Source organism: Diadema setosum, chromosome 1 (assembly GCF_964275005.1).
Source record: "Diadema setosum chromosome 1, eeDiaSeto1, whole genome shotgun sequence".
Lineage (NCBI taxonomy): Eukaryota > Metazoa > Echinodermata > Echinoidea > Diadematoida > Diadematidae > Diadema > Diadema setosum.
Genome location: NC_092685.1, coordinates 11,965,743 through 11,980,291, shown reverse-complemented (window position 1 = coordinate 11,980,291; position 14,549 = coordinate 11,965,743). Strand labels below are relative to the sequence as shown.

The 14,549-nt window shown below is 39.7% G+C and overlaps 1 protein-coding gene across 1 annotated transcript in view; it reads left to right on the top strand.

The window, feature by feature from the left end:
- Positions 1–14,549, top strand: part of LOC140234150 (polypeptide N-acetylgalactosaminyltransferase 2-like) — a 131,997-nt gene that overhangs the window by 76,842 nt on the left and 40,606 nt on the right. Inside the window, exon 8 of the mRNA XM_072314230.1 lies at positions 10,978–11,081. Within this exon, the coding sequence (XP_072170331.1) occupies positions 10,978–11,081 (104 nt within the window). The remainder of the gene's footprint in view (positions 1–10,977; positions 11,082–14,549) is intronic.

Here is a 14,549-nt window from a genome sequence, read left to right as displayed (position 1 = left end):
TAGACCTGTCACTGTCAGACCTGTAAATGTATCTTTTCAAGCACATGTCACAATTTTGCACCAAAGACACTGAAATGAATTCATCATCATCAACAACAACAACAACAAATAATAATAATAATAATGGTAAATAATGATGACTGCAACTTCATAAGAAGTAGTTAGGTGTTGTGGATGTGTAAATTCATCGGATAAAAGTCATCATATTTGCAGTCTAGGCATGCTTTCTCCCAAATCTGGAGGGACTGATGCCTGTTGCTGCAGATAAACAAAATGTGCAGCTGTGTGGTAAAACCGCACGTGCAGAGTTTGTTAGTTAGTTGGTTGTTTGTTTGTTTGTTTGTTTGTTTTGAGGGGGAGGGAGTCATCTTGCAGATTTCAGATTGTTGAAGTGAAAGGAGTTGGCTCACATGGACACAAATACATGGAACGACACTGAATCTGTTAATTTCACAGAAACTTTTACTTTGCTGTAGAATTTTGAACACAGATATCAATGGAAAATTATGAATAGGTTTGACACTTTGAAGGCCCACACTCTATTAAAGAAATGTTGTTAACCTTTGAAAGATATTACTGTTATCCCTACCGAGATGGCCTGCTGATGGTCACAGTACCGTCACAGTAACACCTCCCTGCACACACTCGGTGGAGCTATGGATTTGTGGAAATTATGAGCGAATACGTAGATGTGAATATTGCAGTGGGAGAATGATGGGGTTACTACAATATGCCATTATGAGCCATTAAAATGAGCCCCCGTTTGAGCAGTTTGTTGTGCAGCATTGACGGAATCGTTAATAGATATTGGATATGTTAGTGACTGCAGAATGTCTCTCTGAGGATTGTGTTCTCAGAAAATTTAACATACACACACACATACACACGCAAAAAAAAAAAAAATGACTAAAAAATGTAAGATCATTCGCCTACAATGTACATTAGCTGTAGGGGTAGTGATCTCTGCTGACATTTCGCAGGCGACGCTGTGTCCCTTGAATTAATATCCGGGAAATTGTGAGGGTTGGAAAACGAAGGCTAACTCTTATTCATGACATATTTGAATATATCTATAGCCCACAGGAACCAGCCAAATTCCCAGACACAAAAAACTCTTTGAAGTTTCCCTGTCTATCATATCAGAAAAAGTCTGAAGAATTTTGGCAGGAATGATTGGGAAAGCAGAATTAAATCAGTATAGTAATGCACTACTTTTTCCATTTCAGGAGCAAAGACAAAACAAAGCAAACAAAACAAAAACTTACTCTACATTGTGTCTAGATACTTCTGAGTGGGTTTATAACCTTCTGTCTACATTACCTTGTGGAATTCTGTGTATCTTTAATTGTGGGTGGATATTTAATAGATGATTTCCCAAAGTCACTGAAAATATTTGTAATTATCATTACATCTTTTAAAACAAAAGATCTGGACAATTTTGCTCCAAATATGCCAATATTGCCAAAAAAAAAAAAAAAAAACACGGCTCCCAACTGGATTGGGTACAAGACAAGGTATCTGCTGTACAGTCTTGTTCTTAATTTTCCGCCATGAAACCTGGCCAACGAAAGCTACATAAATGGCAACTTTTTTGTGGATATTTGTGATGCTGATCAGGCGGAATCATGAATTTGTATGCATCGTTTGCTACAATGTCTCATCAAATTATGGATTCATGTTCATTATCTGGAAAGGAACAATGGCTTGATGATGAGCCAATCAAGGGTTTGAAAAGCAGGCTGATTAAATTCATCTCTCCCAATTACATGACCTCACAGTCGTGTGTGGTGGAGCAAATGCATTCTAGTCAAAATTGATTGGTCTTATTCTTTCCATGCATGGCATGCTATTTAGCCTTTCACACAACATTTGACATTTCAATGCATGTACAAGTGTGTGACAGCTCCTGTATTTACGTGGCTGCCTGTCACTCATACACCTTGACATGCCTTGACTCATGATATCACTTTTTAATGTTGATATCACTTTTTAATCTTCATATCATGTTCATAGATGCCAGGCTTCTAAGTTACAACAAATAACATGTGAATTGTAATCTGATATCATATCCAAATAGTCATTACTTGGATTAAGTTTAGCCTCAAGTTGTTATGTGCAGAGCTGTTTTACAGTCACATTACATTTTTTTCCCCCCAAATTTCTTGTAAGAAAAAGTCGAGATTGGACATCTCGCAATCTGCTTTCAACATTTATTTGAAGCAAGGTTATGTGGCAGGGCAATCAATTAAAGCACAGAATATTCCTTCAGGCAGATAAATTACTATTACCATGCAAAGACATGTTGCTTTTCTCATTTGCTGGGTAAGTAGAACAACAGGCATTTTGTTGTATTACCGCAAATTAAGGAGATCTTGAGGAAAGCTTGTTGGCAGATGCTTGTTTTTTTGTTTGTTTGTTTTTTTTTGTTTTTTTTTCCCCTCAAAGCATGAGATCATCATAAGCTCTGAGTTAGATATTTTTACAAAGGTAACTAAAATCCATTATGAGCTCAACATCTGTTGCTGGTTTTTGTTTTGTTTTGTTTTGTTTTGTTTTGTTTTGTTTTGTTCTTATTGCATACATATGTATTTGGGTACATTATATAGATGATGACTGGCGGGGGAAGGGAACATACCGAATGATCTACCCGAAGGGTTTGAAATGCTATTGAGGGAGGTTGTAAGTCGCGAGACGAAGTCGAGGGACTTATAGCCTCCCAAAATAGCATTTCAAACCCTGAGGGTCAAACGTTTGGTATGTTCCCGACAACAAAAGTCATCATCTGTTATATTATATGGGTTAGTCAAATACCATCATTGTCAATTGATTTCAGGCTCTGAAAGTGGCGCATCAAACCGTACACCGTACCTTATTGATATCACGGTTCGCCTAGCATAAAGGTCCAGCACGCGCACAACGCACTCGATCGCGCTAGCTTCCGCAGAGCCAAATTCACTGTGCGCGTGGGTATTTGTTACGTGAAAATGTTTTCCCATGGGAGAACATAACAAGAATGTTCGCCCATGGGCGAACATAACAAATGTACCTCCATCACGTGACTGTGTTTAGCCAATCACTAACCGGTATTTCACTAACCCATTTAATATTGTATCTTATTTCACTGTTGCGTCATTTCATCACTTTCTGATCACATACAAATCATTGTGATGTGGATTATGATTGTAGCTTCAAATCTTTAATAGCTTGAGCTTATTCTTGTCAAGACTTAATAACACCCACTTACGTGTAATACAGTCGTGGTTGTAATTTTTGTGGTGTAGCAGTTTTGTAAACACTTAGCCAGATTATATATACTTTCAAGATGTCATTCATTCTTTCACCTTTTCATGAATTGCTAAAATTACCTATTGCAGACATGTTTATGATATGTTTAGAAATAATACCATAGTTTGATTTTGTAACCACAAATGAAATTGTATGAGGAGAGAAGTTCGTAAAGATGATAGCAGCAGTAAACATCTATCTTTGTGAGTAACCCTGTATGGGAGCTAAGAGATTGACTGAATTTAAACAAACTGAAAGCCCGTGCCTGAGACATTGTGCCATGAGAACCACTCATACAGATTTGTGCATGTAGGACTACCCATGCATCATGTGATACCCCTTATGGTATTTAGTAATGTCGTAGTAACATAAAAGTTTTCATTACCAAGTTTTAATGCCCATAGATGCGATTCCAGCCCAGAGCCTTGCCAGTATAAGTGCTCTTAAGCTATGCATAAGCCCTAAATGTTAATGTAAAAAAATTAGTCAAGCCACAAGGTCATTTGGCACTACTATGAAGGCATGCATATTATAGGAAAAGTAATAGATGAGGCTTTGCGTGTGATTAGATTCATGAAAACACTGCTGGCTTTGATTATTTTTGCGATCATATTTATCCCACTCGCCCCTTTCCCTCCGATCATCGTCATTTCGTTGTAGGAGCACGGCCGAAACCTGTCAGGCGTGCAAGCCAGCCTCGCAGCAATGTTTAAGAAATGAGATGACAAACCTGTTCTGATGACTTTGTGGGCTGTGGGGAATGAGAGGCGGGGCCCGGTGGCGGTAGGACGTAACTTTCAGAGAGGAGTTGATGGCAGGTGGAAGGAACAGCTCATCTCTTTGGAGGAACTGGGAGAGGGCTGTGGTATCGATGGGGAGGTGATCTTAAATACTGCCTATCCCAACACTGTTTTTACTTTATGGGATCAAGAGACTAATTCCTTCCAGACACTGTGGTTTGTGTGGGTTTTTTTTTTTTTCTTCGCCTTACCCTCGATTTTTGTCTTCCCTTTTTTTTTTTATGCGAGGGTGGAGGAGGATATGGAATACATAGTTACATTGGAGCCCTTAGTCCTGACCAAGAAGTTTTGGGGATTGCACTGCCATTGAGTCGTGTACTGTGACTGCATATCACTTTCTTTGTGGCTTGGGTATTTGGTCCAGGCTCCGATTTGTGTTGTGAACTGTGAATGAGTGAAAAAAAGCCTTGTCTTCTTCTTCTTCCTCCTCCTCCTCTTCTTCTTCTTCTTCTTCTTCTACTGTATTCCAGCTTGAATGAAAACTCTTTTTCTTTTCTTTTCTTTTTTTATAAAGTGGCCCAATCTAGTAAGTTTGACAAGATAAAGTTATCTATTTTCAACAGTCATGGTTTTGCAGAGATGAATACTTTCACCAATCTTCCAGACTGAAAACTTTCACGTCAAATGATGAATGTCCAGTTCTTTGCCGAAGGAGATACGATTTGCGGCCGATATGATATTCCTCTTTGAGTGACGTCCGATGCTTCCAACATTGTGGGGGTGAGGATAACGCATTATGGAAAATATTACTATTGCCCAGTCAAGCAAGAAGCCCCCCCCCCCCCCCCTTCCTATTTTGCTTACCCTGAGGAAGAAATTATCAGTTGCCAGGGCAAGTTGGGATGTTGGTTTGAAGAAGCCCCAGGCAGAGGATGGTATCAACAAATGTGACAATCCTCCAGTGTGCGAGTCTCATCAACGTGAAGAAATTGTGATTTCGAAGAAAGGCGACCGTTGCTGGATGCGTGCATATTTTCTTTTCATTTTCGGTCCATCATCTTCCGCTAAACTATTTTTGGAAAGAAAAAAAAAAATGTTATTGCTGAATTTCAGGGAGAAGGATCCACCTTATCCAGATATGTTGACAGAACTAGGCCGGGCATGCATTTCTTCTTGATTTCCCAACAGCGGGGTTGTACACGGAGACAGATTTGTTTTCTTTTTTAGCGTCAGTGAAACCGAAAAAGGGCCATGAAGCTTGCCTCTCTGCGCACCCACCTGCCTTGATTAGATAATGGAAGCCATCACTAGCATTGTTGCCGAGGTGATGAGAATTTGATCCTGATGGTCTTAACCCGCAGTGCCCTGTCGGTACAGGCTATGGGTGTAAGTCATCCCCATGACTTTGAAATAGTGTTGGAGTGACCTTTACTCAAGGAGAGCATACTTGGTCCTCGGTCATAACCTTTTTTTTTTCTTTTCTTTTTTTTCTTTAGTGTAATTTATGGCCTGTTTGTGTCATTACATATTCATGAAACATTCAACATATGTTTTATTTTACGAATTCTTTTTGTGAAAGTTAAGGTTTTAATCAATGACTGTAAAGTGTTCTAGTTAATACTTTGTTCAGATTATGTTTTTTTTTTTTGCTCAGTCTTACCTTATTCATTCTATACATACCGTAAACAGCCACAGATTAAACAATCACTTGGCTACAAATTCATGAATGAGTGAATGAATGAATGATAAACTTTTGTCACATTCTTTTCTTTTTTTTTTTGTAGAAGTGAAAGTTATTGAGATTTGTGTAAGCATAGATTAACCGTTTTGGGAATTAGGCCAGTGAAGGTCTTCAAACATGCCGCATTTGTAGCCAATTATATCGTTTACAGTGTGAAAATGACTCTAATATGTATGATGTAAGAAGCCCAAACTGCATTCTGTATTGCACGATGCACTGATCTCTGTCCCGTGAGCAGCATACATTTACACACCATTGATACAGAAGCTCATCTCCGTGAATTACTGACGTGCTGCTATTTTGGAGAGAGGCGGCCAAGAGCCCATTACAGCTTTTCTAATGTGCATTACTGACTCTTGTTAGAGGCATGGACATGGTATGACTCTGCTGATGGCTAATGACTGCCCATTAATACAAACTGAAACTGAATTTTTTTAGCCATGGATGCATTTTTTAGACAGCATCTTGGTTCAGTGGTGGAATCAGCAATGGACAGAAAGTGTTTTGACTTCTCCGTGTGTTGTTAGGTTCCAGAATTATAGTCTTGTCTTCCTGGTCACAAGACATAGTAGTACTCAGCTTGTATTTGTTATCTTGACAGCATTCCTCATCTCCAGATAAAATTCTGTCGATGATCAGCATAATTTATGATGACCAGTGGCAGTGGAATGACGCGAGGCGGCGGCGGTGCCAAGCCGTTCCAGGGGAGGATCACGATGCTGCTTCCATGCTGCGGGCGGGGCGGGGCAGGGCTCGGGGAGGCTGATTAAATCAATTAGTTTGCAACTAATTGATTTTTCACTGGGACTTTGAAGGGAAATGTGGCCAATCAGCAGGGCTGAAGGATGCGATCCATCACTACGCGAGACTTGATTGTCAGGAACATGCTGATGCATGTTAATGCCTCAGTCTTTTTTTTTTTCTTAGAGAGGATGGAGTCTTAGCATCATTCCTCGCATGGATTACGAGGAATGATGCGAAGAATTAAGCAAATGCAATGTTTAGGCAAGCTTTGGGAGATGATGGGAGAGGACAGTCGGGATAGACGTTCAGGCTCAGTGACTGGGGAGGGAGGATTTCTGTTGCTTAGCAACAAAGACAAACAAATGTTTGCATTTATTTTGTGGCATTTTTTTTTTTTTTTTTTTTTAATACCCCGGCCACACATAGTGTGAAGGGGGTATATAGGAATCACCGTGATGTTGGTCGGGTGGGCGGTCGGTTGGTCGGTTTGTTGCAAAATCTTGCGTTGCGAACTCCTCCCACAGTTTTGAAGCAATTTAAATGAAACTTAAAGTAAATGATAATATTGAGGTATAGATGTGCAAGACATGTTTTTTGTGTTTGTCGGACAATGCATTGCCATGGTAACCATAATTTTACCAAAACCTTGTGGATTGAATATCTTCCATAGTATTTCAGCAATCAATTTCAAAATTGGTTTCTATGATGATCTGTACTTGACAAAGCATTGCCATGGTAGCTGCATGTTTTCTTCGAAATCTTGTGGAGTGAACAAATTCCACAATTTTGAAGCAATTGAAATCAAATTTGGCAGGCATTATGGCATTGAGGCATAGATGTGGAACACACAATTTTTGTGTTTGTCAGACAAAGCGTTGCCATGGTAACCATAATTTTACCAAAACCTTGTGGATTGAATAACTTCCACACCATTCAAGCAATTAAGGTCAAATTTAGTATGTATGATGATCGGGAGGTGTAGTTATGCAAGACACCAATGTGTTAATATAGAAACGAATAGAAAAATGTGTTGCCATGGTAACCACTCATTTTTGTATCAAATTGAACCATTTAATCTATGAAGGTGAAATTTGGTGTGTATGATGCTCTTTAAGTGTAGTTTTGCAAAATGTCCTTTGTATTTGTATCAGACAATGTGTTGCTGTGGTAACCGCATTTTTTTTTCAATCCTGTGGAGTGAACTTCTTCCACAGTTTTCAAGCAATTGAAACCAAATTTGGTAGGCATTATGGCCTGAGGTATAGATGTGGAACACATAATTTTTGTGTTTAGTCACACAAACCATTGCCATGGTAACCACAATTTTACTTGCTTGTAGGTGTAATATGTCAACAGTCAGGGGAGTTGATATGTGGAGTAGTATTGCACAGTTCATCTTACTTGGCCAAACATGAAAATTTATGTCGCCCAGATATTTTCACCTTCTCAGCAATTGTCTGCTTTTGTCTGCTAATGATGGTGACTGTGATGTATGAGTAAAAATACTCGTGAATAATCAATGCCACCAGGCTTTGAATACAACTCCTTTTGTGTAAAGAGCATGTTACATGTGCCTGCAAATGGTTTTGTATCATATTTTCATAGGCAATCACTTTGTTCATGGCGCTCAAGCAATGAATAGTGTGAAGTGATTTGAGAAGAATCACAATGCAACTGTAGTTCATCTCTGTTGTTACTGTACAATAAGCTTTCTACTAACACTACAGTGCATTTGGCTGCAGATTTTGCCCCGCCTCTTTTCGAGCTTCAGCTTTCACCTGAATGTGACACTTCGGGTCTATGGCTGCAGTACCACTGTTTGCTGAGATGACATCGCTGTGAAAATTAATGTCATACAGGGCCATTAACGTCATCTGTTTGCGCCGAGACAACACCGACTTCTGCAAAGCATCAGTTGTTTCGGCCCATGAAGCACACAAGTGCACTCTCACAGGCTGTGCTGGCCTTGTGGAGCAATTTGACTTACCCTCGAAACCTGCCCTGTGAATCTTGTCTGGGGCTCATCAGCGACAGAACCTGTTCGATGGTGCGATGAGGAAGAAATTTGCTAGCATCATTTATTCATTTCGTGGGACAGGAAAGGAAAGAGAAGGAGAGAGAGATAGAGCGAGAAAAAGGAATAGGACAGATCTGAGACAGATGTATGGAGAGATAGAGCAAGAGTGAGATAGAGAGCCTCAGAGGTTGAAGTGTGAGAGATTGGGAAGCAGATGAAGCGATAATGCTTTAGAGAGGAGGAAAGGTGAAGAAGCAAAGAAGAGCAGACACAGGAGATGAGGGATGGATGGAGAATTACAGCTACAGAGAGCTGGATGGATAGAAGGACAGAAGTAGGTTCTAGAGAGAGAGAGAAAGAAAACGGGCAAGGGATGGGGTGAAGAGCAGAAGCAGAAAAAATGAAGTACAGGTCAAGAAATGAAGCTACCAAGACCAGAGATCAACATGAGCGGTGGCCCAATGGCACGGGACCACTAAAAATTGATGTCGGGCCACCAAATTTCCACAAAGGCTATCTCTTGATGGTCTTATTGGCCACTTGAGATTCAAAATGGATTGTTTTGTTTCCAATTATTTTGGGCCACTACATTTCTTTGTCAGGTTAACAAAATTTCAGATTTAAAGGGTGTGTACAGTTCTGGTTGAGGTGAGGATTTAGCTTTTAACGTTTTTCGAGATATTCAGAAACCAGATGAGATGTCAAAGAGCGTGCAATTCTAAGGGGTATCAAAAGTTTATTTGATGAAAATCGGTCTTGAAATGGCTGAGATATCCAAAAACAAGGTGAAACAAAGAGATCCTAATAAAAGGCGTGGCCTGTCGCTTTTTATTCTTATCACTTTTTTGGATATCTCAGTCATTTGAAAACCAATTTTCATCAAATAAACATTGAATCCTTAAAATTACATGCTCTTTCATATTTCATAAGAGGTTTCTTATTATCTCACTTAGGAATGTTATTATTCTGAATCCCTACCTCAACCAGTACTGTACACTCCCTTTAAAGATTTTTTTTTGGCCTGAAAGGGCCATGAGAGGAAAAAAAAAGTTTGTGTTGAGCCCTTTAAGAGAGAAAGAGAAAGAGAGAGAGAGAGAGAGAGAGAGAGATAGTTGGAAAGTTAGAGTAGAGATGAGGATTTGGACAGACACAATATTCAGCAGATGAAATAAGTAAGGTAATGAAAGGCAATCAAGGAACGCGAGTAGAGACCGCGATTGCAAGTACAGTATGGCAACCCTTGCGGAAATGGAAAACTTACTGTTAAGCACCTCATAGATTTGAAAAGACTGGGCCTAAGTGAGGCCAAGTTGGCTTTAGCTTTATAGGTGAGTCTACACCAGTCAGAAGCTAGCATCAAACCAGCCGACCAGTTTACCTCATCTATTCCGTGAATAATCTTGCCACATCGGGAAGTAGTGCAGAAGTGGTATATAGATTGGAGACGAAATCGAAATGAATAATGGAACAGAACAGGAGACATTCAAGACAGGGGACACAAGGAGCTTGAGTGTACAGAAATAGTTTGGAAATGTAAAATTCTGTTAATGGTACACAACATGAAAAGTTACGATATTTACAGAACCAGAATACCACAGCAATTAGTATGAATAGGGATGAGATGTTTTTCTAGTGAAGCTGAGGAGAAAAAAACAGGATGTGACAAAAAGGGAAGTGAGAAAATCATCAAATGAGATCAACTGGTAGAGGGAGGAGGAATGGATTTTTGTGATTTTTATAGTGGGGATTATTTACCTGAGAGTGGCAAAGAATGAGAAGTATGGAAGCTTTAAAGGGGCTGTACAGTAGTGGTTGAGGTGGGGATTCATGTTTTGAACATTCCTAAGTGAGATAATGAGAAACCTCTTATGAAATTTGAAAGAGCATTTGATTTTAAGAAGGATTCAATGTTTATTTGATGAAAATTGGTTGTCAAATGGCTGAGATATCCCCAAAAGTGATAATAATAAAAGGCGACATGCCCCACCTTTATTAGGATCTCTTTGTTTCACCTCGTTTTTGGATATCTCAGACATTTCAAAACCGATTTTCATCAAATAAACTTTTGATACCCCTTAGAATTACATGCTCTTTGACATCTCATAGAGTGGTTTCTGAATATCTCGCAGAACGTTAAAAGCTAAATCCTCACCCCGACCAGAACTGTACACACCCTTTGATATGCTTTTTGTGTGTGCTACTCATGAAAATTGTTGTTTTCATCATTTATGATTCCAAATAACTGGTTTCAGGCATCGAAGGTTATGCAGCACTTTAAAAAAAAAAAAAAATATATATATATATATATATGGCCATGTTAGCTCCCCTGATTGGCACCTGATGCAATCATCAGATAAGTGTACAGAACCCGTTTCCATGGTGATGACATTGCATCTAGACTGTTTCAACATCTTCCTGTTTTCTCTTTCTGCCGTTTCTATCTTGATCAGAACACCCATGATTGCCGGAGGTCTCTTCACGATATCAAAGCGGTGGTTTGAAGAACTGGGAAAGTACGACTTGATGATGGACGTGTGGGGTGGAGAAAACTTGGGTAAGTGCCGAGACTTCCAATTTTTCATCAAAGATAAGGGCTGGCTCATCATGGATGGAAGACAAAGAGAGAAAGAGATAAAAAACAAAACAAAATACATGTAGATCAGAAGGTTTGAAAGAGTCTTAGAAGGTGCATTCACATTAAAATTACCGTTGTATCAAATACCATGGTGATTTGATAGTGTCGTTCTCATTGGCAAATTACAATGGTAATAGATAACGCAGTAATTCACTGGGTACCATTCCCATTTATGGAATACCATGGTATTTTCTGGTAGATATTGTGCAAGCTAGTGTAGAATGCAGGAACAAGAAAGGGTCATCAAGTGTCTTCAGAGCTAGCAACTGTCAATGTTAAGCTGGAAGTGTTGATCCTTGTTCAAGCCGGTTTTGCTTTTGCCACAAAAGCTGGTCTGTGGTTTTTACTCAGTTCCATCATTACTGTGAAAATTTAAAGCGTTTTTTTTTTTTTTTTCAACCCAACAAAGCAAAGCAAAAAAATATTATACAAAGTATAATTGTATATAAAAATAGTATACAATAATATAATATTGTGATAGAATGGGTAATGAAACAAATTATTGAAAATCCCAAATTACATGGTCATATCCATTTTTATTTGTGTGTGTGTGTGTGTGTTTGTGTGTCTGTGTGTTTTGGCTGCTTTTGTTCTTTCCTGGATGTCCTCATTGGGTTTCTGTCAGTTTGGGGGCATGCAGTTACTTGGTATGTACGGTAGCTAATGCACATAGACACGTTGGAAAAATGTTGGAAAAATGTTTCGGCCAAGGGGCGTTGGCATAATGATGTACGCACAGATGCGTCACTCGCTTCATTGATACACTGCCCACGTGCCAAGTGTGCCATTGGTTCTTATGTGTGCAAAATGTGTGTTTGTGTGTGTGTGTGTGTGTGTGTGTGTGTGTGTGTGTGTGTGTGTGTGTGCGCGGTGTGTGCGTGTGTGGGTGTTGGTTTGATGGTTGGTGAGTGAGCACGCGTTTCGAAGTCCGCTCCCGATTCCCCATAGTGATAGTGCAGTTATGATGGCCAGCAACCTGCGGAACAGCGGTAAGACCGCCGCACCAAAGAGGCCTCGGGCCGAGGCCGGAATGACGCCGCCCAGCCCTCAAGACAGTCTCCTCCCAAATTTCCGGGCTCTCCTTGACCAGCAAATGGAGAAAATAGAGGGGCGATTTTCCCTATTGGACCATAACCTGAAGGAACAAGTGAAACAACTCGAGAAGATGTTCACTGAAATCAAAGCTTCTGTCAGTTTCCAAGCGGAAGAGACTGAGAAATTGAAAGGAAAAGTAAAGGTTTTGGAAGAAAAACTGGAGGAGAAAGACACTGCCTTGAAGGATGAAATTGACAAATTGTCGATGTACGTCGCGCGGGAGAACTTGGTCTTCATAGGGATACCGGAGAAGGAGAACGAAAATGTGAGCGAGATCCTGAAAGAAGTCTACACTAAGAACTTAAAACTATCAGCAGACGAGGTTGCGGACATAGAGTATCAGCGTGTTCACAGAATTGCGGCGAAGTCGAAACCACGCCCAATTAAGGCTCGCTTTGTTCACTATGGCGACCGAGAGAGGATCATGAAAAGCGCTAAAAATCTCAAAGGTACTAACATCTACATAAAGGAAGACATTCCGCTAAGAATGAGAATGGCGCGCCAAACGCAATTGCCCGCCCTGATTGCTGCAAGGAACGCAGGCAAACTCGCTTACTTTTCAAGGTCGGAACCAACGAAGCTATTTGTGGACCGGGTGTGGTTGCCAGTAGAGAAGCAGAAAGGGTTTGTGGAAAGCATGAAAGGCATGGAGAAGCATGGAGGTAAGGAGACGAACCAGCGTCAAAACTAATGGAGGAGAAAATGTTCAATGGTGCCGGTGGAGAAAAAATGAGGTAAGCGGAATGAAGAGAAACGGAGGTGAAGCGAGTTTTCCTATCAATGGAGGAGGAAAAATGCATGTTGGTGTTGAAGCTTAGGGGAACATGGAAGCATGGCAAGAAAGTCCTAAAATTAAAGGAGAGAATATGTGCATGGCAAGGAGTGATTCTAGAAAGACGCTAAAAGTTGATAAAGCGGTTTAATTTTTGATAATCACATGAACGTAGACGTTTAAGTTAAGAAACGGAAGATATTGTAACGTTTGAGTGATTTTGTTTGAGAAATGGAAGCTAGCAGTCGTGAACTGGAACTGACTGAGACTTTAAGACTTTGTCTGTTCAGATGACAATTGTAACAGAACTTGAGTTGTGACTGGAGAATCCGGAGTTTCATGTTATAATAGCTCATGGAATACAATGAACAGTGTATTGAGTCTCTTTTTCTTTTTTTTTTCTTTTGTTGTTGTTGTAACGTTTGAGTGAAAATAATGTCATAGGAGTTTTTTTTTTTCTTTTTCTTTTTGACGTTTAAAAATTTATGTAAATTTAAGTGGAAAAATTGATTAAGAAATGCAGTTTAAGGGCATAGACCTATGTGCATCTATTTTCTACGATTAAATATCTGACAGAGAGGAAGGAAAGGTAAAGTGGATGAATGTTATGTATAGAGGCATTGGTTCAAGCCCCCTGGGTCTTTGGAAGAGAATACAAAAACATTGCATGTTGATAGGCGAAGTTTAGGGGAATATGGAAGCATGGTAAGAAAGTCCAAAATTAAAGGAAGGAATTATGATTATGTGCATGGCGAGGAGAGAATCCAGAAAGACGCTAAAAGTTGATAAAGCGGTTTATTGATTAAATCAGATGAATGTAGACATAAATTCTGTTCGGAGAATGGAGACGAGAAGTTGTCAACTGGAAATGATTCGTGTTTTAAGACTTTATCTGTTCAGACGATAATGGATACAGAATTTGAGTTGTGATTGGAGAATCCAAAGTTTCATGATAATGGCTCATGGAATACAATGAACAGTGTATTAAGAGTGCTGCTTTCTTTTTTTTCTTTTTTTTTTTTGTAACGGTTGAGTGGAACTAACGTAATGGGAGTTTTAAGTTGGTTTAACTTGATGGATTTTTAACCGAATCTTTTACATAGAATAGGCGCTTTGGAAGAATTTAGAATAGGCAGCTTCGAAAGATGGGCGGCATCTCTATTTGCATACGTTGATTTTCATTTCTAATTTGAAGCTTGATTTTTCATACACTCCAAGTGGCCGACAAGGTTGGATCCGCTTGGTAATTCTTGATTTATACAGTTCGGGTTTTTATATGTTTAGGAAAAAAAAAACTATTGGAAGAGTACACGTTCAATGAAAATGGCAGACGTAGTAAGGAATTTTAGCCGATGATTTAAAGAAGGCATTTGTAATTTGTTTGTCCTGCTTCGGCATTATGATGAAGACATTGAACTTGTGTTTATGTGTTTGGTCATGTATGTCAAGTCGCCCTCTGACTGCCTCGTTCTGCGTTGCCCTGGGCAACGCGAAAGCAACCTGTCACGGAGTATGTAGAG